Consider the following 25,315-nt stretch of genomic DNA (forward strand, 5'->3'; position numbering starts at 1 on the left):
CCAGGGGAACACAGAGAAACAACAGAAAAAGTATTTTGATATAGGCTTACTTAGATTATTTGTATGCTAGGCATTGGGCTGTAGTTGTTGCTGAAATAGGCATTTTCCCCCTGGACTGGACATTTTTCCTAATTCCTTTTGGATGTTAGGCAATCTAACACTGAGCTAAAAAACCCCAACCCTCTCTTTACTTTTTCTTTTGAAACAATCTCACTTAATTACACAGACTAGCTTTGCGTTTACCACATGGGTCATGCAGGAGCTGAACCATGCTCTGCTTCTAAGATGCACGAGACGTAATCTGTACGTCCACTCTGTTGTTCTATAGGTTGTTATGGTGTCCCTTCTCATGAGGTCTGTGATGGATGGCTGTGTGCCCGATGCAAAAGAAATGCATGGACTGCAGTAAGTAGATTTTAGTTTTATATTATTCCTCTTCTCTTTGTACCCACGATTGACATGGCTATATCTAATGAAAATATAAAAGTGGGTACATGTTTCTTAATGTACTTCTAGACACTTCCCTCCAGATCATTCTACATAATGGCTTTGTAACCACTGTAGAAAGTTTAGGTGACTTTCTAAGTGATATTCTACTCCAGATCATATGGGTACTATAGATCATCAAGTCTATATTTATATTTTCCTGACTTTATTTTTTAATTTCATTTTCCTACACATTTTAAAATCCTTAAAATAAATGTTCTAATAAATATTCAAGGGAGGTCTATCTTGATGCATCCTTGAGGAAACAATACAATCTGTCTGCATTTTTCCAACTAACAAGGAACCTTCCCCTATTTATTCTTCCCTTTATTCATACGTTAACAAATGTGATTAGAATACCTATTTTATGGAGTAGAAGTCATCACTGGAACTTTAGACAGAAGGTTAGATAGTTGATGATTCTCTATATAATGACCACAAATTTCTCTAGGCCAGAATCATTGTTTTCTAAAAATGCTCTTGGAAATTTACTCTAAACCTGTCTTTGATTTTCATTCCATCAAAACACCATGCCATATATATTTTCTATTTAACCATGCTCTGTCAGTTTCCAGTACTGTGCTCTTCATTGGTGATCTCACTGCAGATGTTGACCAGTTTATGATCAGCAGTGACTCTGTTGTTTAGCAAACAGAATTTATACTCTGTGTTAATATAGGCCTGGACTTTCAAATATTAACTGTTGCTAAATATTTCATTATGAATCATTGAATTTTATGGCTGAATATTTGTATTATTAAGCAATCTTTTATATCGACTTCTTGAGGAATTGTTTACCTGTAGTCAGCTTTAGATTCAGGAGCAACTCCTTTACAGAGACTCTGAAGGAGTTCATGGGAATCTGGTAGTTCTCTCAGGTATTTTCCCTTCCATTCATCCCGTGCTTCCTTACTCTCAAATTGATAGCCTATTTTTCTTTGAATATTGTTATATACATACAAGTTTGTGTATGTATACAAATATATAAATGCATCTATCAATGTCTTTTGTTTGTGTTTCTATGGTCTCAAGACTAATCACCTTGTTTGTGATAACTGATAGGGGCACATCTCTGGACAAAGCTGGTTCGCATCCTCACAATATTCATTAGTTGCTCATCATTCTTTGTTAAAGGATGGGCCACCCTGTGAAATTACTGTTCTGAGTTAAATCTTCTGGTATTACCATTATTCCCATCTTTTTTATATAGCCATATCTGAGAGACATGGTTTCACAGCAGACGTATTAGTATTCTAGCTTATACAATCTTCCCCCCCTCCACTTCAATATCTTTCCCAAGCAATAGATACAGGAGACATCATTTAGATTTGTCCATCGGGCCTTAGCTTCCCTTGACCCTATGATCATAGCTGTATTGTGTCCATTTATGGTTTCCTGGATTACTTATTTGTTTGTAGAGAAACATCTTTGATGAGAGGTGGTAGCTACACATATCTGTGGGTATAATTATGAGATTTAGAATGCTGCTCTAGCAAAAACGGTGGTAAGTAGGTTTTTTTTTTCTTTCTGCATTCTGTGAATGAGTTCACGAGCCCTGAGAATTTAGCTCGATTTCCAGTTCCAGACATGATTTCCCTCCCATTGAATGAATTGTAAATGCAGTAGTTGGTTGTCATCTACATTTGAGTGCAGCTTGTTGTCCCTTCATGCATGCGCATATCTTGCCCTCTGATCATTGTTATAGTTCATAGACTTTGTAGCTCCGTAGAACTCCTAATTGTTTCCCACCCTTGGGTGATTGCATAGTATTTTCTAGTCTTGTGGAAGCTAGACAGCCAGGAAATAAAGTCATGAAATTTTCAGGTAAATTATCAAGGTTGGACACGAACCCATATTGTTGACTATACCATACACTTATAACACGGGATTTAGATGTTTCAAGCTGGATCCAACCTGATAGCCTCTTACATGCTTAAGCCCTAAGACAACAGCAGTGATGGGCAAAGAAAAAGATTTAACTAGCAAAGTTGTTTCTGGAACAAAAAGGATTTGTAATTTGTGGTCTGGAACCATGCTTGTGGATTTAAAGGCAACCTTTTTTTGTTTTGTTTTTTAAAACAGGGTCTCATATAGCTCTGGGTGGTCTGGAAATAACTGTAGATTAAGATTGCTTCAAATGTACAGAGATATACCTGCTTCTTCCTCTTGTGTGCATTACCGTTTTGTTTTGTTTTGTTTTAACTTCCTGAGTCTAGTTAGGGCTGTTGCTTCATATGGAACCATCTACTGAAGAAAAGCGACTGTCCTACTCTAGAAGCCATCATTTTTTCTAAGAGCTCCTAGTCTAGGGATAGAACTCCACAAACCGGGGTTGGGGATTTAGCTCAGTGGTAGAGCGCTTGCCTAGGAAGCGCAAGGCCCTGGGTTCCGTCCCCAGCTCCGAAAAAAAGAAACAAAAAAAAAAAAAAAAAAAAAAAGAACTCCACAAACCTTCCACTAGTCCTTGACAGTTTTCAGGTGGTTTGGTCTTGTATAGGTACTGCATATACAGCTGTAGGTGCTGTGAATTCATGTGCAGTCATTACTGCTTCACTAAGATGTTCACTATCTTTTCCTCTTACAATGGTTCTGCTCCTCTATGACTCCTGAACCTTGTGTACACACATATTCCTTTTAGGACTTTAACATGAAGGAATACTAGATTTTATATAAAATCTATTTCTGTCTCTATTAAGATGACCATGTGATTTCTGTCCTTGAATTTATTTATGATATTTACAACATTAATTGATCCATCTATATTGAACCATCCCTGTATTTGTATTAAAACTGTCTGGATCATGGCAAATGATTTTTTGATGTTTTCTTGAATTCTCTGTTAGTATTTTGTTAAGAATTTTTGCATCTGTTTCAATGGTGTCTTAGGGTTTTATGATTGTAAAGAGATACTTCGACTAAGACAACTCTAATAAAAGACAACAGTTAATCGGAGCTGCCATATAGGTTGAAATGTTCAGTCTATTATCAAGGTGGGAGCATGGCAGCTTCCAGACAGGTGTAGCACAGCAGGAGCTGAGAGTTCTGCATCTTGTTTTGAAAGCAAACCTGAGGAGACAGCTAGGAGGAAGATCTTAAAGCCACAGTGACACACTTCCTCCAACAAGGCAACACCCCATATCCAAACCACCACAAATGGTCTCTAATTTTCTTTTTATTCTCCCTCCCTCTCTCCCTCCCTCCCTCCCTCCCTCCTTCCCTTCCTCCATCCCTTCTTCCCTCCCTCCCTCCCTCCCTCTCTCCGTCCCTTTCTCCCTCCTTCCATTTCACCCTACCTCCCTTTTCTCCCTCCCTTGCTCTCCTCCCTTCCTTTTCTCCCCTGCTTTCCTTCCTCTCTCCCTGCTTTCCTTTCTTTCTTTGTCTGTATATGTATTTACTTTGGATATCGAGGTAATAATAATTTCACGGAATAGTTTGAGAAATACTGATGTTAGTGTTCTTCAAAGCTGGTGAAATTCCCTAGTGAATATCTTGATTTTTATCAATTGGTGGCATTTTAATTACATTTTCAATCTCACTGCTTTTTTATAGATTTGTTTAAATTATTTATCTTATCCTAGTTTTTATAAATTTTTTAATGATGAAAACAAAAATATATCTAAAAGTGAGGCTTCTGGAAAAACCATTTGTTATTCCTTGACCTTGGCTTCCCACATCCTTTGTGTTTCAAAGCTGGGTCTTTGAACACACCCTTGTTGACACCAGTTTTGTCTAAGGGGCTATCCACAGAGTACCTTTTGGGTATGAGGTGGTTGCAGTTAAAAACTTTCACAAAGGACTTTATCTTGGATTGCTTGGTGATTTTCTTCTTGTCCATGGCAGCTGTAACTTTTGAGGGATAGAGGTCAATTACAGTCACCACAGCATGGCTGTCTGAGTTGTCATCATCAATGTTCTTCACGATGGCAGCTTTGTGTCCAGAGTAGTGTCCAGCTGGGACCAGCACCACTTTCCAGGTTTTCATGAACTTGCCCCTTTTGACAGTAATCAGGTAGCACCCAGCAGAAAGGAAAGAAGGACCCTTATCCTAATTTTTATATTGGAGATACATATATCTCCAATATATGATATATATATATATGATATATATGAGTTTCTTTTATTTTAGATTTCCATACTGAAGGGAATATATTTTAAACTAATACTTTTATGAATTTTGTTGATATCTATTCTAGTGATTCCCCTTCATCTCTATTTGATTCTGTTTTTTATCTATTGAACTGTGGTTGTTCCTCTTCGCTCCAGGGTCTAAAGGTGTAACATTATGTATTTCACATCTCGTTAATTTCTCTTTTTTCAATTTTTAATATAATTGCATTAGTTTTCCTACTCTTTTCTCTTTCCCAGCGCTCCCTTTTGTCCTCTTTATTCTCTTTCAAATTCATGGCCTTGTTTTTCATTAATTGTTATATGCATGTGTGTATGTGTATACATATTTTTAATATAGCCTACTCTGCCTGGATAACATTACTTGTGTGTGTGTTTTCAGTGATTAATGTAGGCATTTTAGACTTCTTTCATTGTATCTCATAGGATTTGATATGTTTTCAATGAGATATATATATATATATATGTATATGTATACACACACACACACAGATATATATATAAACTCTACACTTACTGTTAGGGTTTCTATCACTGTGGTAAAGTGCTATCGTCAAAAGCAGCTTGGGTAGGAAAGGGTTTCTTTCATCTTAGGCTCCCAGTCCCAGTCCGTCACTGAGGTAAGTCAAGGCCAGAATTTAAGACAGGAATTGGGGAGATAGGAATTGATTTCAGTGGCTATTAACTAGTGCTATTTAATGACTTGTTCTTCATTGCTTGATTTCTAATATCATCCATTCCCCACAACTGGCACTACCTGCAAAGGTATGGGTCCTCTAGTAACAATTATAAATCAAGAAGATGTGTCACAGTCCAATTTTGAGTTGGGCTGCAGGGAAGGGTACTCAGTTCTGGTTCCCTCATCCCAAATGACAATGACTTGTGTCAAGTTGACATAAAATTAGCTAGCATACACGTATATTGATCAATTCCTAAGTAACCAGTGAGTGAATACATTTAATTCCTGCGTATACATGGGTGTAGGACCATATCCTGAAATATTATTAGACTCTCAGGAACCATGTCCAAGAAAAAAAAAAAAGAACTTTTCCTCTCCCAGCAGTCATCAGTTGCAGTAGCCTGTCAGTCTAATAGTGGAAGTTCATGAGGCTCTTTACCGTTCAGACTGAGGATTTGGCTGGCTCTATCTCATACAAGCCTTTTGTATACGGTTCCAGCTTCTGTGAGTTCATATGTATAACCGTGCTGTAATATCTGGAAACTACTGTTTAACTGCAAGAGTATTTTTTTTTTTCGTTTTGTTCTTTATTAACTTGAGTATTTCTTATTTACATTTCGAATGTTATTCCCTTTCCCTGTTTCTGGGCCAACATCCCCCTAACCCCTCTCCCTTCCCTTCTATATGGGTGTTCCCCTCCCCAGCCTCCACCCATTACCGCCCTCCCCCCATAGTCTAGTTCACTGGGGGTTCATTCTTAGCAGGACCCAGGGCTTCCCCTTCCACTGGTGATCTTACTAAGATATTCATTGCTTCCTATGAGGTCAGAGTCCAGGGTCAGTCCATGTATAGTCTTTAGGTAGTGGCTTAGTCCCTGGAAGCTCTGGTTGCTTGGCATTGTTGTTCATATGGGGTCTCGAGCCGAAATCCCCTTTTTGTCTACATAGAGTTATAGCATGGGGGGCATCCATAGGAACTGGAACTCATCTGGGCATACGAGCAACCACAGCAATAGCAAACTTTTCTGCATCCCAGCATTGTGTATAAAAACAGGTCTCATTAGAGCATGACAAGACCTCTCTGAATTCGGACTAGCATTACTAACAATAAACACAAAAGGAAGATAAACACATACAGGATTGGGCTTAAAGGTCATGGCGTATCGGCATGGGTCTTGGGAACACCGATAGTATCCCCCACCGGGGCTCTGGTTGGACCAGCACTTGGGTCACACTGAGAAGTGTCAGCAACAGCAGGATCTTTATTCTTGCCGCACCTCCTGGTCAATCTCTCGGTGACCCACAATGGATCTTGCCGGTCCTGGGGAATCACAGAAACAGACCCTCTCTCCCGCCTCCTGCCACCAAATTGGCAGCAGCCTGTTCATTGGCATATTCAATTAGAAAAGCTCTCCAATCTAGATACTGCCCTGGGCTGAGGCACGCTCTCGCCAGGTTAGTCCAATCATTAGGAGTCATGCAAAATCTGTGCAGAGGCTCTATCTGAGTAAAAGTAAAGGAGGCAGTGATACCATATGTTCTCACTGATTCAGCCAAGGCTTTAATCACCTTGAATTCAAGAGGCTCATGATACCTTTGTTGATTAGCATCCACATAGACAGGATAGGCCAAATGCAGCTCACTATGAACTGCTCTCCACACTTCAGGGCAGAATGTACTACTGGAAACTCTACTTCCTCCCTCTACAACATTGCAGGAAGGAAGAGCCGAGGGGAACCACCCAAGAGGTTCCTCCGCCATTTTAGGCCTTTTCCTTTTCTTCTTCTGTCTATTCCTTAGAGACTGTTTCCGCATTTGATCTATCAACTCTTGTAACTCTTCTTCTGAAACTGTTTCGTCTGTTTCCTCCTCTGTATCTGTCTTTTCTGAGTCTGTCTCCTTTGTGTTTCCCTGCTTTTCTGACCTCTCCTCTTGAAGCATTTCTAGGGCAGCTTGCCCCTTCTCTTTGGCTGCCTGACAACATTTCTGATCCTCCAGGCAACTACGCACTAAGCGCCACACTGGACGGACCCCAGGTCTTAGGGGGCGTTGTTCACAGGCAAAATCAAGGTCTTTCCCTAATTATTCCCAACTTGTCACAGGAAGATTACCAGAGACTATGAACCAAGGTGCAATGGCATCGCATTTGCTCAAGAATCTCTCTATGGTGCTTCTTTTTATTTTTAGTTTCTTTTATTCAAACAGCTCTTGAAGAGCCAGAAAAACTGGACGAGACTGTTGAGGTCCCTATGACAAAAACTTTGTACGCTGCTATGGCTAAATTCACCACACATCTTGCTACTTTCGGTTTGCTGCTGCGACGAACTTTACTTTCCGTTCCCTGCTACCGAGAACTTTCTTGCTCACTACCCTGAAACTTTATGGCCGCTTATTTCCTGTGGTCTTTATGGTCCCACCTTACCTTGGGAACTTACCAGCGCTGCAAGAAGTTCCAATCTCAGGAGTTCCCATAGGGGTCACCACTTGTCCTGCCCAACCTGGACCAGCAAGGAAGACACAACTAGAGGAGATCTTCTTCAAGCAATTTACTCAGGAACCTTGATACAGTCTTCTACTACCCCGGGGAACGCCCTACATCAGCTTAAGTACCCAACGCCAACCAACCCCAACATGCCATGTAGGTGATGCAGACAGGCTGTCACTATGCGGAACCTAGCAGGCCAGGCAGTCATAGCCAAATAAGGACTTGTTTACTACAAGGAGCGCTCACCTTCGGGAGGGTGGAAGGCGGAAATCAGCACCATTTTTGAGGCGCCCCACTTCGCAGCTCCCTACACTCAGGTAGTTCAATGTCCAATTTTCTGAGGAACCTCCAGACTGATTTCCAGAATGGTTGTACCAGTCTCCAGTCCCACCAACAATGAGGGAGTGTCCTTTCTCCACATCCTCGCCAGCATTGGCTATCACCTGAGTTTTTGATCTTAGCCATTCTCACTGGTGTGAGGTGAAATCTCAGGGTTGTTTTGATTTGCATTTCCCTTATGACTAAAGATATTGAACATTTCTTTAGGTGTTTCTCAGCCATTCGGCATTCCTCAGCTGTGAATTCTTTGTTTAGCTCTGAACCCCATTTTTTAATAGGGTTATTTGTCTCCCTGCGGTCTAACTTCTTGAGTTCTTTGTATATTTTGGATATATGGCCTCTATCTGTTGTAGGATTGGTAAAAATCTTTTCCCAGTCTGTTGGTTGCCATTTTGTCCTAACCCCAGTGTCCTTTGCCTTACAGAAGCTTTGCAGTTTTATGAGATCCCATTTGTTGATTCTTGATCTTAGAGCATAAGCCATTGGTGTTTTGTTCAGGAAATTTTCTCCAGTGCCCATGTGTTCGAGATGCTTTCCCAATTTTTCTTCTATTAGTTTGAGTGTATCTGGATTGATATGGAGGTCCTTGATCCACTTGGACTTAAGCATTGTACAGGGTGATATGCATGGATCGATCTGCATTCTTCTACATGTTGCCCTCCAGTTGAACCAGCACCATTTGCTGAAAATGCTATCTTTTTTCCATTGGATGGTTTTGGCTCCTTTATCAAAAATCAAGTGGCCATAGGTGTGTGGGTTCATTTCTGGGTCTTCAATTCTATTTCATTGGTCTATCTGTCTGTCTCTGTACCAATACCATGCAGTTTTTTTTATCACTATTGCTCTGTAATACTGCTTGAGTTCAGGGATAGTGATTCCCCCTGAAGTCCTTTTATTGTTGAGGATAGTTTTAGCTATCCTGGGTTTTTTCTTATTCCAGATGAATTTATAAATTGTTCTGTCTAACTCTTTGAAGAATTGGATTGGTATTTTGATGGGGATTGCATTGAATCTGTAGATGCTTTTGGTAAAATGGCCATTTTTACTATATTAATCCTGCCAATCCATGAGCATGGTAGATCTTTCCATCTTCTGAGGTCTTCTTCAATTTCTTTCTTCATCGTCTTGAAGTTCTTATTGTACAGATCTTTTACTTGCTTGGTTAAAGTCATACCGAGGTACTTTATTCTGTTTGGGTGTATTATGAAGGGTGTCGTTTCCCTAATTTCTTTCATGGCTTGTTTCTCTTTTGTGTAGAGGAAGGCTACTGATTTATTTGAGTTAATTTTATATGCAGCCACTTTGCTGAAGTTGTTTATCAGCTTTAGTAGTTCTCTGCTGGAACTTTTAGGATTACTTTAATATACTATCATATCATCTGCAAATAGTGATATTTTGACTTCTTCTTTACCAATCTGTATCCCCTTGATCTCCTTTTGTTGTCTGATTGCTCTGGCTAGAACTTCAAGAACTATATTGAATAAGTAGGGAGAGAGTGGGCAGCCTTGTCTAGTCTCTGATTTTAGTGGGATTGCTTCAAGTTTCTCTCCATTTAGTTTAATGTTAGCGACTAGTTTGCTGTATATGGCTTTTACTATGTTTAGGTATGGACCTTTAATTTCTATTCTTTCCAGGACTTTTATGATTTAGGGGTGTTGAATTTTGTCAAATGCATTCTCAGCATCTAATGAAATGATCATGTGGTTTTTATCTTTTAATTTTTTTTTACAATGGATCACGTTGATGGTTTTCTGTATATTATACCATCCCTGCATGCCTGGGATGAAGCTTACTTGATCGTGCTGGGTGAATGTTTTGATGTGCTCTTGGATTCGGTTTGCCAGAATTTTATTGAGTATTTTTGTGTCGATATTCATAAGGGAAATTGGTCTGAAGTTCTCTTTCTTTGTTGTGTCTTTGTGTGGTTTAGGTATAAGAGTAATTGTGGCTTCATAGAAGGAATTCGGTAGTGCTCCATCTGTTTCAATTTTGTGGAATAGTTTGGATAATATTGGTATGAGGTCTTCTTTGAAGGTCTGATAGAATTCTGCACTAAACCTGTCTGGACCTGGGCTCTTTTTGGTTGGGAGATCTTCTCTGTGTCCTCTCGTTAGTCTGGCTAAAGGTTTATGTATCTTGTTGATTTTCTCAAAGAACCAACTTTTGGTTCTGTTGATTCTTACTCTGGTCCTTTTTGTTTCTACTTGGTTGATTTCAGCTCTGAGTTTGATTATTTCCTGCCTCCTACTCCTCCTGGGTGTATTTGCTTCTTTTTGTTCTAGAGCTCTTAGGTGTGCTGTCAAGCTGCTGATATATGCTCCCCCCTGTTTCTTTCTGCAGGCACTCATAGATATGAGTTTTCCTCTTAGCACAGCTTTCATTGTGTCCCATAAGTTTGGGTATGTTGTACCTTTATTTTCATTAAATTCTATGAAGTCTTTAATTTCTTTCTTTATTTCCTTCCTTGACCAGGTTATCATTCAGTAGAGCATTGTTGAATTTCCACGTATATGTGGGCATTCTTCCCTTATTGTTATTGAAGACCAGCTTTAGGCCTTTGTGGTCTGATAGCATGCATGGGATTATTTCTATCTTTCTGTACCTGTCGAGGCCTGTTTTTTCACCAATTATATGGTCAATTTTGGAGAAAGTACCATCAGGAGCTGAGAAGAAGGTATATCCTTTTGCTTTAGGATAGAATGTTCTGTAAATATCTGTTAAGTCCATTTGGTTCATGACTTCTCTTAGTCTGTCTACATCTCTGTTTAATTTCTGTTTCCATGATCTGTCCATTGATGAGAGTGGGCTGTTGAAATCTCCTACTGTTATTGTGTGAGGTGCAATGTGTGTTTTGAGGTTTAGTAAGGTTTCTTTTACGAATGTAGTTGCCCTTGTATATGGAGCATAGATATTTAGGATTGAGAGTCCATCTTGGTGGATTTTTCCTTTGATGAATATGAAGTGTCCTTCCTTATCTTTTTTGATGACCATAGTTGAAAATTGATTTTATTCGACCTTAGAATGGCTACTCCAGCTTGCTTCTTCAGACCGTTAGTTTGGAAAGTTGTTTTCCAGCCTTTCACTCTGAGGTAGTGTCTGTCTTTGTCTCTGTGGTGTGTTTCCTGGAGGCAGCAGAATGCAGGGTCCTCGTTGCGTATCCAGTTTGTTAATCTATGTCTTTTTTTTTTTTTTTTGGTTCTTTTTTTCGGAACTGGGGACCGAACCCAGGGCCTTGCGCTTCCTAGGCAAGCGCTCTACCAACTGAGCTAAATCCCCAACCCCTAATCTATGTCTTTTTATTGGGGAGTTGAGTCCATTGATGTTGAGAGATATTAAGGAATAGTGATTATTGCTTCCTGTTATATTCATATTTTGATGTGAGGGTATGTTTGTGTGCTTTTCTTCTCTTTGTTTTGTTGCCAAGACAATTAGTTTCTTGCTTTTTCTATGGTGTAGCTTGCCTCCTTATGTTGGGTTTTGCCATATTTTATCCTTTGTAACGCTGGATTTGTAAAAATATATTGTGTAAATTTGCTTTTGTCATGGAATATCTTGGTTTCTCCATCTATGTTAATTGAGAGTTTTGCAGTTTACAGTAACCTGGGTGGGCATTTCTGTTCTCTTAGGGTCTGTATAACATCTGTCCAGGATCTTCTGGCTTTCATAGTCTCTGGTGAGAAGATAGGACGAGGTTCTTTTCTGGTCCTATCTATTTGGCATTCTGTAGGCTTCTTTTATGTTTATGTGCATGTCTTTAAGTTAGGGAAGTTTTCTTCTATGTTTTTGTTGAAGATATTTACTGGTCCTTTGAGCTGGGAGTCTTCACTCTCTTCTATACCTATTATCCTTAGGTTTGATCTTCTCATTGAGTCCTGGATTTCCTGTATGTTTTGGACCAGTAGCTTTTTCCGCTTTACATTATCTTTGATAGTTGTGTCGATGGTTTCTATGGAATCTTCTGCTCCTGAGATTCTCTCTTCATTCTCTTGTATTCTGTTTGTGATGCTTGTATCTACGGCTCTTTGTCTGTTCCTTTGGTTTTCTATATCCAGGGTTGTTTCCCTTTGTTCTTTCTTGGTTGCTTCTATTTCCATTTTTAATTCCTTCAACTAACTGCAAGAGACTTAAGTCTTTCTGTGTCTTGTATCTGGCATTACTGTCCCTTTCTTTGATCCTGGTGGCCAGATATGGGTCTTTCTTATGTTCTAGGCTTTAAATTCATAATGTCATTCTCATAACAGTCTTCACATTTGTTTTTATGCTCCTTTACACAACTAGCTTGATCAGACATTGAATACACACACCTATGCTGCATTTCTTTATTAGTGTTAACAGTTCAAGTACATGGTGAAAGCCAGTACTGCGATTTATGTATTCTATGGTTCTTGGCCACTTTAGCAGTGCCAGGTGCCCCTTCAAGCTCATGAAATGGACCTGAAATCCAATCAAAATATTCTGGGTTAGACTCATAATGTGCCACTATTGCACTAGTATGTCATGCAGGCAAGTCACTGCTTTAGGTCCTAACAGTTCTAGCTTCCTGATATTGATGATTACCGTTCTCTTCTGGGTAGAGTGGAAAGTACCTCCCAGCAACATGAGCACTAGTTATTACAGGTGAAACTGCTATAGACTCCAGCTGGAATTTTCTCCGTTCAATGAGTAAGGAAGTGTTTTCTTCAGCAATAGGGCCTTACCATAAGTGGTGAAGAGTAAGCAGTAACCTTAGCAATAGCCTGTGATATTTCCTGATGGGAGTCTGTTTCATGTGGCCCCTTAGGCCATTAATTCAACAAGACGTAAACCATTCCTGACACTGGAGATTTTATTTGGTAGCATAAGTTGTCTAGTTTCCTCTCTATTTGATGTCTCCACTTAAAAATTCTTTTATAAACATATGTTATTAAGCTTCTACAGTTGTAGGCCTCCATATAGTTTTCTAAAAGCCTTTAGTGTTAGTTGTTCCTCTATTTTCTTGATGATACTGCCCTCCCATCCTAATTTAATCCTCCTCATTTAATTTAATTCTTTCTTATTTATGTTTCTGTAACTCTATTTTCACTTCTCCCTCTTTGACAGATGCTCTGTTCTTTTATAGTACCTTACCTGGTACGTCACCTTTCTGGTTATTTGGATTATAGTATACATATCTAAGGCATAACAAGGGTTATAATATACATGTGCGAGAAAACATAGTATTTGTGTTTTAAGGTCTGGTAAACTTAGTCAGCATGGACTTTCTAGCTCTATTTGCCTGTGAGTTTTATACTTTCACTTTTCTTAACAGTCGAGTTATATATCATTGTGTAAAAGTATAACATTTTTCTTATCCATTCATCTATTGATAGAAATGAAGACTGTTTTTAGTTTTTGCCTATTATGAATAGACCAGAAATTAATATGGATGATTAAGTACTTCTGTAGTAAGATAGAACATTCTATGTTTTCTTTAGCTCATAGATTCAAACTCCTCCACATTTTCCTGAGCGTTAATTGCAAAGGTCTACAGATAAAATAATCTACTTTTTCACAGTTCTAGGTCCTCTTCTGAGTACTAGTTTTCTCTCTCTCTCTCTCTCTTTTTTTTTTATTTTTTTTTGTCATTGCTATGACTAGAAGTAATATATGGGAGGATGAATTGACTCACAGAGCAATACAGTTCATCATGTGACTCTACCTTGGTCCTTGAAACTGATCATAAACTAGAGAAGTAGAAATTATTATATTCAACTTTTTATCTTTTTTTCTTCTCTATCCATGTGATAGTGCCAGTCAGTGTGTATGCACACAGATACAGCAAAGCTGTGTCTCATTAATGCCCCCAGCATGTTTCTTCATTCAGTCAGTCTGACCACTGAAATTGGTCTATTAGCTCCAAAGTTCTTTTTCACAGTTTTCCTACTGCTCTACAGAGTAAAAGCAATATATGGTGGTCCTTTCTAAGGGGCCTATGTACTCAATCATTTTCTGGGTTTTAATATTCCTTCTGGATCTTGAAGTACTTACCATTGTGTTATTCGTTACACTTTTAATTTTAAGATAAATGGAAAATGGTATGTAAGAATTTCTAGAGTTGCTTAGATGAATGGAAGTGACATTTGTTATATGGGTTTTATAACTGTTAATTTTCCTCTACCCCCATAGGAATGCTGTCTCTGCAATTTGAGAGGAGGTGCACTTAAACAGACTAAGAACAATCAGTAAGTAATATTGATTCTGTTGAGTTTCATCATTTCTTTTTTGTCTCTTGAACTTCTTTTTTTAAAAAAATTTTTATCAGATATATTTCTTTACTTACATTTCAAAGGTTATTTTCTTTCCCAGTTTCCTGTCCATAAGCCCCCATTCCCTAACTTCCCCCTTTTCCCCATACAGGTATACCCCCTATATATATCCCCCCCCACGCATATTTCCCTACACTGGGGTCCAACCTTGGCAGAACCAAGGGTTTCCCCTTCCCCTGGTGCTCCAACAAGGCTATTCTCTGCTACATGTGCTGTTGGAGCTCTGGGTCAGTCCATGTATAGTCTTTCAGTAGTGGTTTAGTCCCTGAAGCTCTGGCTGGTTGGCATTGTTGCTTTTATGGAGTTGCCAGCTCCTTCAACTCTTCCAATACTTCCTGATTCCCCCAAAGGGGTCCTGTTCTCAGTTCGTTGGTTTGCTACTAGCATTGACCTCTGTATTGGACATGCTCTGGATGTGTCTCTCAGGAGAGTTCTATATCTGGTCCCTTTCAGCATGCATATTTTTAGATTCATCAATCTTACCTAGTTTTGGTGCTGTATATATATGGGCCACATGTGGGTCAGGCTTTGAATGGCCATTCCTTGAGTTGCTGCTCTAAACTTTGCTTCCATATCCCCTCCTGTGGATTTTTTTCCCCATTTAAGAAGGAGTGGGAGCATCCGCATTTTGGTCATCCTTCTTCTTGAGCCTTTGTGGTCTGTGGATTGCATCTTGGGTCATTTGAGCTTTCTGGCTAATATCCGCTTATCAATGAGTGTGCCATGTGCCACACCATGTGCGTTTTTCTGTGATTGAGTAACCTCACTCAACATGATATTTTCTAGTTCATTCCATTTGCCTATGAATTTCATGCAGCCATTGTTTTTGATAGCTGAATACTCCATTGTGTAGATGTATCACATTTTTTGAACCCATTCCTCTATTGAAGGGCATCTGGATTCTTTCCAGCTTCTGGCTATTATAAATAAGCTGTTATGAACATAGTGGAGCATGTTTCTTTGTTATATGTTACAGCATCTTTTGGGTATATGCCCAAGAGAGGTATAGCTGGGTCCTCAGGTAGTGCAATGTCCAGTTTTCTGAGGAATCTCCAGACTGATTTCCAGAGTGGTTGTACCAGTTTGCAATCCCACCAACAATAGAGGAGTGTTCCTCTTTCTCCACATCTTTATCAGCATCTGCTGTCACCTGAGTCTTTAGGTGCTTTTTGGCCACTTGATAATCCTCAGCTGAGAATGTTTTGTTTACCTCTGTACCCCATTTTTTCAAAGGGTTATTTGGCTCTCTGGAGTCTAACTTCTTGAATTCTTTGTATATTTTGGATATTATGTCTCTCTGCATGATAGTTTGCTATACAGGTCTTCCTGTAACCTTATTTCACATACTTGCTCTCTGGACCTAGGATTGAAATTCTGTTTCAGAGACTAAGGCTAACAAAGCATTCTATAGAGTTTGCTTCTACTCTGTGCTTCTATGTAACTACAGTCCTCATTTTATCAACAGGCTTCTCCTGTATTGTCTTCCTTCTCATCACCTTTTTCTCCTCTCCTCTCCTCACCCCTCCTTCTTCAGCAATACTCCATTCATGTTAACTGAACTACTTTTTTCCTCACTTCCTCTTTCTTTTAAAATAAATTGGGAGGAGAACTTGTCATCAGTGGGGCAAGTTGTCCTGCCTGGCCCATAACACTGGAATTGGAACTCTTAGTGCATAATCTTTTGATGTCATTAACATTTTTTTGTATATATACACATGGGTCTGGTTGCTTGGAATGAAGAGTAAAATCATTTATCATCCTTCACATTGATAAAGTACTAACAGCCAATATTTTTGCTTGAATTTATATCATCTTTCATAAGGTCATCTAGTAATATTGGTAGAGCTGTCACTAGATCATAGATGTGTATAGGCTGTCGGGACTATGAGATGGCTTAAGTGCTTCTTGTTAAAAAAATGTATCATGAGAAATTATCTAATAGTATTTATGATAGAATGCTGATTTTATTCAAGTCTAGAAGAATTTTCAAGTAGGGTTAACCATTGTCCTTTCTTCCTGTGGCCTTAAGATGAAGCCTGGCATTCATTGTTTAAATGAAATAAATAAGCTGTGGCTAAGCAAGGCCTACAGTCCTTTAATTCCTGTACTGGAAAAGCAGAGGCAGATGTATCTCAGTGAGTTGGAGGCCAGCCTGATCTACTTAGCAAGCTCTAGGACATCCAGTACCTGTCTTGGAAAAACAAACAAAAACTTTCATTTAAATGTAAGTTGATACTTTGGTAATACAAATCCTAATGATGTTGGCCAGCCCAATGTTTACTTGAAGGTATAACACTTCAGTGATATTGAATAGTATTAGTAACAAATTTATGCAAATTTGGGATGTGAAAGGATGCTCTAATGTTTTAAGAAGGAAATCAGGTAACAAGCTAGATTGCATTTCTCTTTAGCTATAGATTGCTTTGTTTCTATTTACATTGCAGTGAGGAAAATATTTAAAGACTTCACTACTTTTAATTTTATAGAAAATATTTATATTTGAACTAATTTCCCCATGTGAAAAAATGTATCATTTATTATATTTTAATGTGATTCCTAGTACCCTATTTTTTTCCCACATATCAATCTATTCTAATATAGTATACATGTAGTATGAAATGTATCCTATGGTTTTCAAATGTATATAACCATTTTATATGACTTAATCCTTGGCCTTTATATGGTTCATTTTTTGGTATGGCTTTGTGCCTTCGTGTGCATGCAGCTCATGGAAGGCAGTAGGAACAACAAATCACCTAGTATTGGAGTTTGTTGTAGTTCTGAGCTGCCATGTAGGTACTGATATTTGCCAAGATTCATTGTAAGAACTGCTGAGCCATCTCTCCGGCCCTGTTTACCTAGTTCTTGTTACAGTTATGCTAAATTTTTCCAGTTGTCATTAAAGCCGTTTATAATCCAGAACTTACTTGCAGTGGAATTAGGTTTTTAGATTCATTTCTTCTTTGTGCCAGATTGTCACCACCAAGTTAAAGTCGATAAGTTTAAGGAATTTGTTTATATTTAATCTTTTCTTTCACTAGGTGGGCTCATGTCATATGTGCTGTTGCAGTTCCAGAAGTTCGATTCACTAATGTCCCAGAAAGGACACAAATAGATGTAGACAGAATACCTTTACAGAGGTTAAAATTGGTGAGTGCCAAAGACTTACTTCATATATTAATGTCAATTTCAATTTCGAAATTTGTTTTGTTTCCAAATCAATGTATAAAATAGCTTCATTTTATTCCATTTATATTTTCCTCTATCTTGAATATATTTTTCCTCACATATTCTTTCCTAGTATATTGTAAGTTCCATATTTTTTTGAAATCTGGGAAAGGAATCAATTTTGTTTATTGATATGAGCTTGAAAATATTTAGCTCTTTGAGATTATTCAGCAGTTCCCTAAACTGTTCTACTGGAATTGCTTACTGTTTTTCTTTCTTTACTCTCTTGTGTTTCTTTTGGTATAGCAAATATGTCCAACTTTAGCAACAATCTCTTTGCCAAGAAGAGCTGTATAGAGAAACGCAGAAGCTTTTTTAAATTACAAGGTGTTTTTACTTATAAGTAGACACTAGATGCTTATCATTCCCAACTCGAACTTGTTAACTTTTAATCTGTTCAAAAATGTTCATAAAAATCTCTTCACTGATTTACCTTTTTAAGAGTATTTATTTCATTAATCAGCAAACCTGTGATGTGTTTATACTAACTAATATTTTTGTTCCTGTACCTTTCTGTTACACATAGCGTTAATTTAGGCCTCTTTTGTTTGTTTGTTTGTTTTTTAATGCAGGGTATATGGGTGTATCAGAGCCCTGGCCATCCTAGAACTTGTTCTGGAAACCAGGCTGGCCTTGATCCCTTGCCTCTACCTCCTCAGTTTTAGGATTAAAGGCATGTTCCACCACCACCCAGCTTATTTTGTTTATTTAAGAAGGTAATTTCTTTAAGTTAAAAACATACATTTAATATGCTGGTGAAATTCCCTACATGTTCTTCAGTTATGTCATTATAAAAACCTAATCATTCCACTACCAAACATTTCAAGGAATATTATTGACTCTGTTGCTGCTTTCTTACAATTTTCTTCCCACAAAGGGTCCTTTCCTAGGAATTTTATCCAGTGTCCTTTGTTCTCAGAAAGGGTACATGAACACTATTTCCCATCATAACACTATCAAGCATTTTTACTTTAAGAAGAAATATGTTATCTGCTGTTACCTAATTTGAGTAATGTGGTCAAGGTGTAAAAGCGGGGCTATGAAGACAGCTCAGTATTTTAAGAGTCAGAGTGTCAGCCTCCTACCCACTCCACCCCTTCCTTTTCATGTGAATTCAAAATGTTTACTTCTGAGCTCATCTCACTAAAAATCTATCACCTGTTTTGCCAAATAGTGTGTGTACTTTTGAAATAAACCATAATTCTTAATGTTTAGCATCTTTTAACCTATATCATGATTTCTCAGCCTTAGCATTGATTTAGTATTTTATGTATGCTTGGAGCGGTTAAATAGCTTATGAATGCTAAGAAAGTTTTACTGAAATATAAAATGCTGTGGTGTGTATGGTAAGTGTTAAATTATTATTTCTGGCTTCTAATAATTGTCACTTAAATAGTGTGATCATACAGTAACAAATACTTTGAGCTTTTCTGGGGCTTCTTTAATTTATACCTACCTCTGCACAGTCTACTAAAGTATGGCACTATTTAACTCATTTTCATCATGCAGGAGATATGTTTATGAGGTAGTCATTTGCCAGTCTTTGTATTCATTTATTTGGTAAGAGATTGTTGGGTGGGTTCACAGTCTCCCTAAAGCAGTCCAGGGAATTGACATTTATTGCTCATTGTCGCCATCCAGAACTAGATGATAAAATCGTATTGTTGAACATACAACATGTACTAGAGACAGAACTCATAAAAATTCAGTAGGGACTAAACAGATGTGTTCTAATTGTGCTTCCTCTCATAATGCCAGACGATGTTAACCAAGACCAGTGGCAAGTTCCTGTATTGCTTTGGGAACTCAGTATCTGATGTACTTATTGGGACAAAATTGTCATCACTAGCTTTACTCAGCTATGGTCCCCAGATTGAATAAAATAAAGCCACCAGTGTAATAGTTTTCCAGATAGAATGCTCTCTGAATTCTTGAATTTCAGCAGCTGTCATAACTTCCACAAGCTGGGGACTGTTGAGGCGGAAAGGGATTTGTAAGGCCCCAGTCCTCCCTAAATACTGTAGTCAGCTAATACATTGGTAGGAGAGGAAGAGACATTTAATTCAGTTTTGAAGCCATTGGTAAAAGTGGCTTGTGTTTTTTTAACTCTTCGTCTATGTTTTTGTAAGCATCCTTAATAAAAGTGATTTCATCTTTATTTTGTATTTTATTTGTTTTAGAAAGTTAAGAAAAAGTAAGGAAATTGATCATTTCTCATGCAACAGTGAGGACTAGGCTGTCTCTCCAGCACCCACCAAGTGGTATTGCTGCTGTTTTGTCTACAAATGCTTTCCCACAGGTTGTCTTGTATAGGTATTGCCTAACACAAAGAGTAGGAGGAGATCACAAAAATCAAAACGAAATCAGAAAAATAGTTTGTGATGCATTAAAACATTCAAGATGATAAAGATAAAATTATTTGTGCTCATTTACCCATTTAAAAGGTGTTACTTTTTCTTGTTGAAAGGTAGTCTTTCTATCCAAGTCCTGTTCAACTTTTAGTAACTACTGGAGGTTTAATGAAGAACTGTTAGGCAAGCATGAACTTAAGTATCTTCTGACTATTTAAACTGCTTGTTTTTAAAAAAAAACCCTATTTTCTTTTTTTTTATTTTAATTCTTTTATTTTTTTATTATGTGGGAATAAAGCCTGAAATTTTATTGTCTAATATCAATTTAAATATACATTTCTATGTACATGTATTCACTGGGGCAAGGCTACCCATACTCTGGATTTCTGAATTATGAAGAACATTTTGTTTTCTTTTCTTTTTCTTTTCTTTTTTTTTATTAACTTGAGTATTTCTTATATACATTTCGAGTGTTATTCCCTTTCCTGGTATCCGGGCAAACATCCCCCTCCCCCCTCCCCTTCCTTATGGGTGTTCCCCTCCCATCCCTCCCCCCATTGCCGCCCTCCCCCCACCAGTCTAGTTCACTGGGGGTTCAGTCTTAGGAGGACCCAGGGCTTCCCCTTCCACTGGTGCTCTTACTAGCATATTCATTGCTACCTATGAGGTCAGAGTCCAGGGTCAGTCCATGTATAGTCTTCGGGTAGTGGCTTAGTCCCTGGAAGCTCTGGTTGCTTGGCATTGTTGTACATATGGGGTCTCGAGCCCCTTCAAGCTCTTCCAGTTCTTTCTCTGATTCCTTCAACGGGGGTCCTATTCTCAGTTCAGTGGTTTGCTGCTGGCATTCGCCTCTGTATTTGCTGTATTCTGGCTGTGTCTCTCAGGAGCGATCTACATCCGGCTCCTGTTGGTCTGCACTTCTTTGCTTCCTCCATCTTGTCTAATTGGGTGCCTGTATATGTATGGGCCACATGTGGGGCAGACTCTGAATGGGTGTTCCTTCAGTCTCTGTTTTAATCTTTGTCTCTCTATTCCCTGCCAAGGGTATTCTTGTTCCCCTTTTAAAGAAGGAGTGCAGCATTCACATTTTGATCATCCGTCTTGAGTTTCATTTGTTCTAGGAATCTAGGGTAATTCAAGCATTTGGGCTAATAGCCACTTATCAATGAGTGCATACCATGTATGTCTTTCTGTGATTGGGTTAGCTCACTCAGGATGATATTTTCCAGTTCCAACCATTTGCCTACGAATTTCATAAACTCGTTGTTCTTGATAGCTGAGTAATATTCCATTGTGTAGACGTACCACATTTTCTGTATCCATTCCTCTGTTGAAAGGCATCTGGGTTCTTTCCAGTTTCTGGCTATTATAAATAAGGCTGCGATGAACATAGTGGAGCACGTGTCTCTTTTATATGTTGAGGTATCTTTTGGGTATATGCCCAAGAGAGGTATAGCTGGATCCTCAGGCAGTTCAATGTCCAATTTTCTGAGGAACCTCCAGACTGATTTCCAGAATGGTTTTACCAGTCTGCAATCCCACCAACAATGGAGGAGTGTTCCTCTTTCTCCACATCCTCGCCAGCATCTGCTGTCACCTGAGTTTTTGATCTTAGCCATTCTCACTGGTGTGAGGTGAAATCTCAGGGTTGTTTTGATTTGCATTTCCCTTATGACTAAAGATGTTGAACATTTCTTTAGGTGTTTCTCAGCCATTCGGCATTCCTCAGCTGTGAATTCTTTGTTTAGCTCTGAACCCCATTTTTTAATAGGGTTATTTGACTCCCTGCGGTCTAACTTCTTGAGTTCTTTGTATATTTTGGATATAAGGCCTCTATCTGTTGTAGGATTGGTAAAGATCTTTTCCCAATCTGTTGGTTGCCGTTTTGTCCTAACCACAGTGTCCTTTGCCTTACAGAAGCTTTGCAGTTTTATGAGATCCCATTTGTTGATTCTTGATCTTAGAGCGTAAACCATTGGTGTTTTGTTTAGGAAATTTTTTCCAGTGCCCATGTGTTCCAGATGCTTCCCTAGTTTTTCTTCTATTAGTTTGAGTGTGTCTGGTTTGATGTGGAGGTCCTTGATCCACTTGGACTTAAGCTTTGTACAGGGTGATAAGCATGGTTCGATCTGCATTCTTCTACATGTTGCCCTCCAGTTGAACCAGCACCATTTGCTGAAAATGCTATCTTTTTTCCATTGGATGGTTTTGGCTCCTTTGTCAAAAATCATGTGACCATAGGTGTGTGGGTTCATTTCTGGGTCTTCAATTCTATTTCATTGGTCTATCTGTCTGTCTCTGTACCAATACCATGCAGTTTTTATCACTATTGCTCTGTAATACTGCTTGAGTTCAGGGATAGTGATTCCCCCTGAAGTCCTTTTATTGTTGAGGATAGCTTTAGCTATCCTGGGTTTTTTCTTATTCCAGATGAATTTGCAAATTGTTCTGTCTAACTCTTTGAAGAATTGGATTGGTATTTTGATGGGAATTGCATTGAATCTGTAGATTGCTTTTGGTAAAATGGCCATTTTTACTATATTAATCCTGCCAATCCATGAGCATGGGAGATCTTTCCATCTTCTGAGGTCTTCTTCAATTTCCTTCTTCAGTGTCTTGAAGTTCTTATTGTACAGATCTTTTACTTGCTTTGTTAAAGTCACTCCGAGGTACTTTATATTATTTGGGTCTATTATGAAGGGTGTCGTTTCCCTAATTTCTTTCTCGGCTTGTTTCTCTTTTGTATAGAGGAAGGCAACAGATTTATTTGAGTTAATTTTATATGCAGCCACTTTGCTGAAGTTGTTTATCAGCTTTAGTAGTTCTCTGGTGGAACTTTTGGGATCACTTAAATATACTATCATATCATCTGCAAATAGTGATATTTTGACTTCTTCTTTTCCGATCTGTATCCTTTTGACCTCCTTTTGTTGTCTGATTGCTCTGGCTAGAACTTCAAGAACTATATTGAATAAGTAGGGAGAGAGTGGGCAGCCTTGTCTAGTCCCTGATTTTAGTGGGATTGCTTTAAGTTTCTCTCCATTTAGTTTAATGTTAGCAACTGGTTTGCTGTATACGGCTTTTACTATGTTCAGGTATGGGCCTTGAATTCCTATTCTTTCCAGGACTTTTATCCTGAAGGGGTGTTGAATTTTGTCAAATGCTTTCTCAGCGTCTAATGAAATGATCATGTGGTTTTGTTCTTTCAGTTTGTTTATATAATGGATCACGTTGATGGTTTTCCGTATATTAAACCATCCCTGCATGCCTGGGATGAAGCCTACTTGATCATGGTGGATGATTGTTTTGATGTGCTCTTGGATTCGAAAAACCCCATTTTCTACAGTCTTTCATTGATATGAAATCGTAGAATTTAAGCAAGTGTGATATTAACACTATTGTAGATTTGCATTAAAATGTTGAACCTACAGCTTTTGGAAACACTTCTGAATAATTAGTTGAATAGAAAGCTTTGTAGAGCATATAAAATTGTAAACAAGAAAATTCTTCACTTGAGTAAGTTTTTCTATAAACGAGAATGTGCAGTTTGATTAAAAAAAAAAGAAAAAGAAATAAAAAGCTTTTCAATTTTCATCCTAAAGTAGTCACTCTTGTCAACTTTGCTTGGTGATATAATGAGTATGTCCTCTACTCATTGTAGCATTAAATAAACAATGATGACACTAGATTTATTTTTAAAGTATTCTATTTCGATTGCTAATTCAAAATAGTTTACTAGTTTGTTAACCATTTAAATTAAACTGTCCTTTGTAAACACTATGTTTATTGTGGTTTTCTGTCAAAAGTTTACCTTTTTCAAAAATATTTGACAGTATTGACTTATGTGTACTACTGCTCGAACTACAGAGAACAAGTGATTTTGGGGATCTCACCCCAATTGATACACCTGCAACACAACTGCTTAGTAATGCTTTGTGTATGTGTGTGTGTGTGTGTGTGTGTGTGTGTGTGTGTGTGTGTGTGTGTGTTTCTTTGTGTCTGTGTGTCTTTGTGTGTGCGTATGTCTATGTGTCTAGTATGTACAGGCCAGAAGAGAGCTTAGTGAGGGCTTGCTGCCTTTACAGTAGAACAATATTTAGCTTCCATCATCCATGTCTGGACAACTGTGCATAATTCCAGCTTTAGGGGCTCTGCAGCTCTCTTCTGACCAGAATAGCTGACATTAACCCTGTGCATTCAGAGACCTCTGTTTCCTTATTTGACAGATAAATCTAAGGCACAGATTTTCTGTGATTGAAAAACATGAATTTGAAAAGGATCATTGTACTGTACACTGTAATGGCGGCAGAGCTACAACCCTTTCAGAATATAGATGAGATTACATTTTTCTTCTTAGAAGGCTCTTAATACATTGAAGTTTGTACTTGAAAGCAATTAATAGTGAACCTGAAAACCAAAGATTATAGTTTTGAAAGATATATTAATTCAGGAACATAGATATTTCATCTGAAGAGCTAAGTCCAGGAGAGAAAAATATAGTTGGGTTTTTTATTTTTTAAAGCAAAACAGTATCTTGCAAACTAATATGTGCTAGCAGATTAGTAAATATTAAATGAAGAACTACTGGGTGAAAAAGCAGTGGCGACTACCTCAATTCCACTTAATTAACATCATATCAAGTTAGTGATTATCTTTGTTTTAGTTTTATTACAGAGTTTGGTTTGTATTGGACAGGACCTCTTAATGAATTTTAAGAAACTTACGTTTTGTATTATCTCCCATCCATTAAAACTCACATTACTGAGTTTATGTTCAATCCATGAATAACCCAGTATGTGAGTTAATGCAATGCACATGAGCAATCCTGTGTAAACATAAATCTACATCAGTTCTTATATATTGTTGTTCCTCTGCTCTACAATAACTCATGTATTGGGGAGGACTCAGGTGCTCAGTTTTTTTTTTTTTTTTTAATAGCACCAGAAGTTCTTAGAATACAGACAATTTGACAGTAGTAAACCAAGATCTTAACTAGCAGAGGAGTAAGAAACACTGTATGCCAGATAACATGCCGCAGGTCTATAATCCCAATCTGTGACTTGCTGAGGCAGATGGAGATTGGGTTCTTGGCCAGCTACCGTTATTTAGTATGTTTGATGTCAACATTAGCCACATATATGTTCTGTCTCAAAAAATAATACACATAAGTAAATGAGGAGAAACCATATGTACTTGGTTTTGATGTGATGTATGATTCTGTTACTAAGTTGGGAAAATTTTTTCTTAGTGGCTACGTAGTCCTCAACTCTCAGCATTATATGCTACTGTAATTTAGTCTTATTGCAACCCTCCATATTTGTATATTGCTTATATTGCAC

The 25,315-nt window shown here is 38.1% G+C and overlaps 1 protein-coding gene across 7 annotated transcripts in view; it reads left to right on the top strand.

Annotated features, from left to right (window-relative positions):
* The window catches only part of Kdm4c (lysine demethylase 4C), a 192,671-nt gene that overhangs the window by 127,137 nt on the left and 40,219 nt on the right, over window positions 1-25,315 (top strand). For all 7 annotated transcript variants that reach the window (XM_087548042.1, XM_087548041.1, XM_087548044.1 and 4 more), the window contains 3 exon segments: window positions 329-405; window positions 14,258-14,313; window positions 17,439-17,547. In XM_087548042.1, coding sequence (XP_087404168.1) covers window positions 329-405; window positions 14,258-14,313; window positions 17,439-17,547 — 242 coding nt within the window.

Source organism: Rattus norvegicus, chromosome 5 (genome assembly GCF_021556685.1).
Source record: "Rattus norvegicus strain SHRSP/BbbUtx chromosome 5, alternate assembly SHRSP_T2T, whole genome shotgun sequence".
Taxonomy (NCBI): domain Eukaryota; kingdom Metazoa; phylum Chordata; class Mammalia; order Rodentia; family Muridae; genus Rattus; species Rattus norvegicus.